We start from the raw sequence: 7,849 nt of genomic DNA on the forward strand, positions 1-7,849 counted from the left end.
AACAAATTTCAACGGCCCAACCATAGAATGAAACCCTCGTAGTTAATTATTAAATAAATAAAGCGAAAGAATGGCCATAAATTCCCGTCAATTAAGGCCTGAGTATAGCCGTCAGCAAACAGAAAAAGTCCCTTGCCGACCAATCACAACAATCCGGCGGGGATTCCGGGAGTGGGCAGGTAATCCGGGCACAGTAAAAACCAAACTTTACCCACGGGTGAGGGGGCAAAGGAGTGGGGCTGGTTATTAAACCAGACATATACACATAAAATGAAAACATCAAATTAATACGGAGTTTATTTTTGTAGTGTCAAACGGCGGAAGAGCGTACACCTCGTCATACATATATTATAAGGTAAGGGCGCACAAGGGTTTGGAAGACGGATGATCGAATCCTCAGCTGGGAACATACACGTAAAGGCTCTCTGAATTGGCCGATTCGGAGCCTGAATTCGTCTAAATTTCAAGATCTGCAGATCAGGTTCTTCTAATCGATGCCTTATTGGTGCAATTTGGCCCACTTTTGACCAGGTTTGCGTTCATTTCTCCTTTGGAATGTCATTTTTTTTTTTTTCTTTTGATGTTTTGAAGAGCACGTCTTCTCGATGATTCTGGCCACCCGTTTGTTTGCTGTTTGATTCCCGTTAAGTCTGGTCAGGTTATGCAAACACGATCCAGGATAAATAGTTAAATAGTTCTTCAGGGTTTGTGTTTTTTGTTGTTGTTGCTATATCTCTGTTTTTGTATTATTTAAGAGCCTGGAAGAGCTTTAGGGTTTGACGTTTTTGTCTCTTTTTCTCTCGGGGGTGGATGGGGTTTGCGTTTCCCTTTTTAGAGGAGGGTATGGCGTCTTTTGTTTTGTTTTGTTTCGTTTTATATTTCGGCTTCTTTACTCTCTAAGGACGTCTGACTTGCATTAGAAGGTATGAAGTAGGTTTTGCTTGGAAGAAATATATGGGAATGTTCCGGGAAAAAGATTATTTGCCTTGCTTTGCAAGAATAGTATGTGGTTCGGCTGCTTGGCTTTGATTTAAATCAGTATGCTGTTATGGGATTTGGAAATTTGTCTGTTACTTCCGGGCATCGTTTGGTTGTTCAACTCTAGATTTTGTGGTTTCTTTGTAGTTTGGTTGCAAAATATATGCGTTGTTGCCCATCTGGAGGTTGGATTATGAGTTTGTTGGTCCATCGGAAGGTTGAATTATGATGCTTTGTGATTTCTGTTATTATATTTGCTGCTAATCCATCTACTGAAATATTCATGAACTTAGAAAATTCAACGAGTCCTAGAATATGTCCAGTCTGTACAACGCTTGGCTTAGGCGATCAATTTAGTACTAGAGCCATTGTTTTTAGTGTATTGTTTTATCCCCAAAAGATAAAAATGAAGGAAATTACTCAGCCCAGGTTCTGTGTGGCTGTCATCCTGTGCAAGTTTGACAATTGTGCTTGAAAATGGTTGCAGTCTTCTCTCTCTTCACAGTCTCTTTGTAGGAATGATGTAATGTTGCCAATCCTGTTGCAAACTGTATTTTGTGCTGCAGTATACTGGTTATAGCCTTTTTAACTGCCCTGGCTGCTCGGCTATGGCTAAGTGCCAAGTGGTAGCACTTGTAAGCATGTTTTAAGTTGACTTTGGTAAAAAATGCATCCAAATGCTGTCATCCCACCGGTTGATGAAACTCAATGCTAATTCGACACTTACAAGTGCCAAGTGGTAGCACTTGTAAGCATGTTTTACAAGTGCCAAGTGGTAGCACTTGTAAGCATGTTTTACAAGTGCCAAGTGGTAGCACTTGTAAGCATGTTTTAAGTTGGGTGGGCTTTGGTAAAAAAATTGAATCCAAATGTTGTCCTCCCCTGAGTTGATGAAATTCAATTCTAATTTGACATCAAAATTCAACGCTGATATCCATGAATAGACGAAATCTGTCTAGAAAAATATAGCCTACATCTCTTTACAATCACTTTGTTCGGCTGCTGCCTTGCTTTGATATGTTTTCTGTTGAAAAATGTCTTTCAGATTAATCACATTTTCAGGATGACCCAATCCTGAAAATGTGATTAATCCGAAAGACATTTTTCTACATTATGGATCACAAAAGTCTCAGATCTAACATGTTTACTGTTACTTATATTTGCAGTGTAACATTCTAGTTTGTATTTATATGGCTTCAATGAATACAAGATTATGCTAAAAATTTGTGTTATTTTGAACAGTTAGTTGCACTATATGCTACCCGAAAAGAGAGCTGCTGGGAGTGAAGCCATAGGGAATTCAGTGAAGAGGCTACGTCCTGAGAGCACTAGTGAGGTGGTAAATCAGGACGTGAACATGGCTGGCGATGGTAACCCGCCTGATGTAGACATAGATGAAGATTTGCATAGCAGACAACTGGCAGTTTATGGGAGGGAGGCTATGCGTCGCCTATTTGGGGCAAATGTTCTTATCTCTAGCCTTCAAGGCCTTGGGGTTGAAGTTGGTATGTAACTCCAGCTTATTTATGACTTGATATGATTATTTTTCCGAAATTCCACTGTGTGATTGTTTTCTCAGAACATAATATAATATTATACTGATTAGAGATCAGTTTTAAGTCTGTAGATTCACTAAATCATGATTCAAAACTGCATCATCATGAAACATAATTCCATTAGAAAGGTATTTATGTTGTAGGAACAATTCCAAGATGCACAAATGGTATGCATATATGGGTTAGCAATGTGTCTCACTGCTCAAAGGTGCATTCAAGTGGTAAAAGTCCCAAAATAATGATTGCAACGTTAGGGAAACTGAGGAGAGCTGTCCACTGTGACCACAGCAGCCTTTCCTTTCTCTTTAGTATGGCTCTCCTTTGGCACTAGGGAAGTATCATAAGCAAAGCATAAGATGAAACTTAATGGGACGGTGGACCAAGGTCAGTGCCAATCGAAAAGGGTAATGGATTTAATGATAACATGAATGATGAGGGCCTGAAATTCTGTGGAGAAGACATAGTCAAGCCATACACTAATGTGCCATTTCTAGTCTAAGTAGGTTTTCAAGTTACGAGAATTCCCACCCTCTCTGGCAAGATACAAGTTACCCTCTTCATCATGATCAAAAGGTGCACCAATTGCCATCACCTCTCTAATTTTATCTGGGCCTTTTGTGCATCTCATGTTTATAGTCCCTTCACCACCCAAGTATGCATGAGCAACAATTGTATACTGAATGTGGTTCTCAACAGAATCTGAAGGAGCCTAACTGTACTACAACCACCTTGCTCATAATTGGTTATGCCTTCATATGATTTAGCCTTTATGATGGCTGCTGCAGTCCATGTTTTGCAACTTAAGGGCACATATAAGATCAGCCACTCCATTAACAAGTACTGTACAGTATTAATTATAAACTGTTGAAATGACTAAAGAACTACGTCACTAAATAAAGTGCATGTCTTATTTCCTTGAACTTCAACAGGTTTAGGTATGATATTTCTCCACTGAAATCCCTTATAACAGCAGCAGCACTTTGAACACTTTCAACTAGAATAATGCTGTCCAAACCCTAAAACATGCATTGCACTTCGAAAAAAATTGAAATGAAAATTATGCTATTGCAAGATTTTGTTTATATTTGTTAACTTGCATGAGTACTTTGTATTTCAGCAAAGAACGTTATACTAGCGGGAGTAAAATCAGTCACTTTGCATGACCAGTCAAATGTTGAAATGTGGGATTTATCTGGCAATTTCTACTTGACCGAAGATGATATTGGCAAAAATCGAGCTGTTGCTTGTTATAATAAGCTACAAGAATTAAATGCTGCTGTTACGGTATCTACTCTGACTTCAGAGATAACTGAAGAAGATCTTTCTTCTTTCCAGGTACTGCTCTCCTGGCATTCATTGTAATATTTTATGAATATTCTGTTCGCTTAAGTTTGCTTGAAGCACAAAGTTGCCCATCATCCTTCCGTGTGTTTCAAGTTCTGAAGGAAAACTGCATTCAAGAGATATTTGTTTAGTTAAAGTTACCTGACCTCATTGTTGTAATGCTGATATAGTATAACACTCTTTTCCATATAGTTGAGATTTTAACAGGAAGTAACTAATGGTTCCTGAATGATTTTGCAGGTAGTTGTCTTCACAGACATAACTCTTGAAAAAGCAATTCAATACAATGACTTCTGCCGTGATCATAAACCTCCAATTGCTTTTATTAAAGCAGATATTCGTGGACTATTTGGCAGTGTTTTTTGTGATTTTGGACCAGAGTTTACTGTATTTGATGTGAATGGTGAGGAACCACACACAGGTATCATTGCGTCTGTTAGCAATGATAATCCTGCTCTTGTTTCATGTGTGGATGATGAGAGGCTTGAATTCCAGGATGGGGATTTAGTTATTTTTTCTGAAGTACATGGTATGACTCAGTTGAATGATGGGAAGCCAAGAAAGGTAAAGAATGCAAGACCATATTCTTTCCTTTTAGAGGAGGACACGACCAACTTTGGAGCCTATGAGAAGGGTGGTATTGTCACCCAGGTGAAGCAACCAAAGGTGTTAAACTTTAAGTCACTGAGTGAAGCACTGCAAAATCCTGGTGAATTCCTTTTGAGTGATTTTTCCAAATTTGACCGCCCTCCACTTCTACACTTGGCTTTTCAATCTCTTGATAAATTTGTTCGTGAGTTCGGACGTTTCCCTCATGCTGCTTCTGAGGAGGATGCCAGTAGATTGATTGACTTCACAAAGGCTTTGAATGACAGCCTGTCAGGTGATCAGAAGTTGGATGTCATTGATGAAAATGTATTGAAGCATTTTGCAAGTGGTTCCCGTGCAGTGTTAAATCCAATGGCAGCTATGTTTGGTGGGATTATTGGGCAGGAGGTTGTGAAAGCATCTTCTGGGAAGTTTCATCCACTTTTCCAGGTTCTTATTCTCACCATTTAACAATTCTTCATGAATTCAAAATTTGTTGGAGCTTTGGTTGGTGGAAGTAATCATGGGAGATCATATATTGGTCTAATATTATTTGAATTTTTTTGCAGTTCTTTTATTTTGATTCATTGGAATCTCTTCCTCTAGAACCCCTTCAGCCAGAGGATGTTGCACCTTTGAACTGTCGGTATGATGCCCAAATATCTGTATTTGGAAAAAAATTGCAGAAAAAGTTGGAAGAAGCAAAGTTATTTGTTGTTGGCGCTGGTGCTCTGGGATGTGAGCTTCTAAAAAATTTAGCTCTCATGGGAGCCTCTTCTGGAAGCCATGGAAAACTAACTATAACAGATGATGATGTCATTGAGAAGAGCAATCTCAGTAGACAGTTCCTGTTCCGAGATTGGAACATTGGGCAGGCAAAGTCAACAGTGGCTGCAGCAGCAGCAACTGCCATCAATCCACATCTTAAGATTGAAGCATTGCAAAATCGTGTGAGCCCAGATACAGAAAATGTTTTTGATGATTCTTTCTGGGACAACCTTGATGTCATCTTAAATGCTTTGGACAATGTCAACGCCAGGCTGTATGTAGATTCAAGGTGTGTTTACTTCCAGAAACCATTGCTAGAGTCTGGAACTCTGGGAACCAAGTGCAACACTCAAATGGTTATTCCTCACCTAACGGAGAACTATGGAGCATCACGAGATCCCCCAGAAAAGCAGGCACCGATGTGCACTGTTCACTCATTTCCTCATAATATTGACCATTGTCTAACATGGGCAAGGTCAGAATTTGAGGGTTTATTAGAGAAAACTCCAGCTGAAGCAAATGCTTTTCTCATGAAACCAGAAGAATATAAAGCAGCAATGAAGTCAGCAGGAGATGCTCAATCTCGAGAACTTCTGGAGCGTGTTGTTGAGTGTTTGGTTTCAGAGAGATGTGAAACATTTGAAGATTGTATATCTTGGGCAAGAAGAAAGTAAATCCTTCAATTAGATTATATTTGTTCCTGCTTGCTTCTTGTCTTCAATTAATTCTGAATTGCTTTTGCTTTTATTTTCAAAGTTCTTATGATATAGAACTTGATTGGGATTTGGTTATCTTACCAGTTTGGATGTTGGAAATGGTGTAGGTTTGAGGACTATTTTTCAAATCGGGTGAAGCAGCTTACCTACACATTCCCTGAGAATGCAACAACAAGTGGTGGTGCACCATTCTGGTCTGCTCCAAAGCGTTTTCCAAAGCCCCTAGAGTTTAATTCCAGTGATCCTAGTCACATGTCCTTAATTGCTGCAGCATCAATTTTACGAGCTAATACGTATGGAATTCCCATTCCTGAATGGGCTTCCAATTCAAAGAAGTTAGCAGAGGCAGTCGATAAAGTGCAGATTTCAGCTTTTAAACCAAAGCAGGGGGTGAAAATTGTGACAGATGAGAAGGCTACAAACATGCATCCATCGACAATTGATGATAGTGCAGTGATTGATAATCTAATTAGAACACTAGAAAGCGGGGTGAAGAATCTGTCGTCAGGCTTTCGTATGAGTCCTATTCAGTTTGAAAAGGTATTAACTAATTTAGCTTCACTTATTCTATGTCAATTTGTTGGGTCATAATAAGTGATTAGTATACTACTATGTTCTATCTCGGACCATACGCTATATAGCCATTATATATGTGAATAAAATTACTACCCGTGGTTTTGTGCTTAGACATTGTGGTTTTTAACTTTTTGGTAATGCAGGATGACGATACAAATTATCACATGGATCTTATAGCTGGTTTTGCAAATATGCGTGCAAGGAATTATAGCATACCTGAAGTGGACAAGCTGAAAGCTAAATTCATAGCCGGGAGAATAATTCCTGCAATTGCCACTACAACTGCAATGGCCACTGGTCTAGTGTGTTTGGAACTCTATAAGGTTATATTAAACCACCAAGTTGAGAAGTATCGCAACACTTTTGCAAACCTAGCCCTTCCTCTTTTCTCTATGGCAGAACCTGTACCTCCAAAGATAATTAAACATGGAAATCTGAGCTGGTCTGTCTGGGATCGATGGGTCATTGCTGGGAATCTGACTTTGCGAGAATTGTTAGACTGGTTCCAAGATAAAGGCCTAAGTGCCTACAGTATATCATGCGGGCAAAGCTTGATTTACAATAGCATATTTCCTAAGCATAAAGAACGATTGGATAGAAAAGTTCTAGACCTTGCAAGAGACATAGCAAAGCTAGAAATTCCTCCTGATCGTCGCCATTTTGACATTGTTGTTGCTTGTGAAGATGATGATGGAAATGATGTGGATGTACCTTTGATATCCATATGCTTCAGCTAGGCCCAGTATTTTTAGTTGAAATATTATCAATTGTGGTATTACTAAGCAAAGTTTACCAGGGAAAAATCAGGAATATTTGCTTTTCTTCTGGGAGATCTCAATTTATGAATCTTTTGTAACCACAAAGATTTGCTATATGGTCATCTGTATTCTGGAGGTACCGCTGTGACATGTCACATTGCTAGTATAGCAATGCCATACCTTATATTCACATATAAGGAGGTATATGCTCCTCATTGGGTGTTATAAATGCAGGAAATAACTGATAAATAAAACTTTTTGAGAAACCATTTATTTATATCATTTAATGTGAAATTATGGTTTTGCCAATGATTTTATGCATCCTTGTAATTAAAGTCTGTTCCATGGCTGTACTTCACATGTGTTTTCAATTTTAATTAACAGTGCTGCTTGCTTGGTGTCTTCTGCTTCATGTGTTTTATTTATAGGACAAGAATGTACTTGTGTGCCAGTCATGTAAAAATATGATTTGCTGTGAAGTGATAAATTTTTCTGTCAAGCGAGAAATTTCTTGGACATCGTTGCTTTGGTCCAATTCAAGAAGATCCCAAGAATTGTTTTGGTT

The 7,849-nt window shown here is 38.8% G+C and overlaps 1 protein-coding gene across 1 annotated transcript; it reads left to right on the forward strand.

The window, feature by feature from the left end:
• The first annotated feature begins 281 nt into the window (after positions 1-281).
• LOC149166850 (ubiquitin-activating enzyme E1 2-like) lies at positions 282-7,593 on the forward strand. The gene is made up of 7 exons (XM_089432784.1): positions 282-531; positions 2,221-2,483; positions 3,652-3,869; positions 4,119-4,916; positions 5,036-5,904; positions 6,058-6,490; positions 6,670-7,593. The coding sequence occupies exons 2-7, from the start codon at positions 2,234-2,236 to the stop codon at positions 7,261-7,263; spliced, it is 3,162 nt and encodes a 1,053-aa protein (XP_089288910.1). The 5' UTR covers positions 282-531; positions 2,221-2,233; the 3' UTR covers positions 7,264-7,593.
• The last annotated feature ends 256 nt before the right edge of the window (positions 7,594-7,849 follow it).

This window comes from Pinus tabuliformis, chromosome 5_1 (assembly GCF_031772625.1).
Source record: "Pinus tabuliformis cultivar Carrire ecotype Pingquan chromosome 5_1, CPIR1, whole genome shotgun sequence".
In the NCBI taxonomy this organism is placed as follows: domain Eukaryota; kingdom Viridiplantae; phylum Streptophyta; class Pinopsida; order Pinales; family Pinaceae; genus Pinus; species Pinus tabuliformis.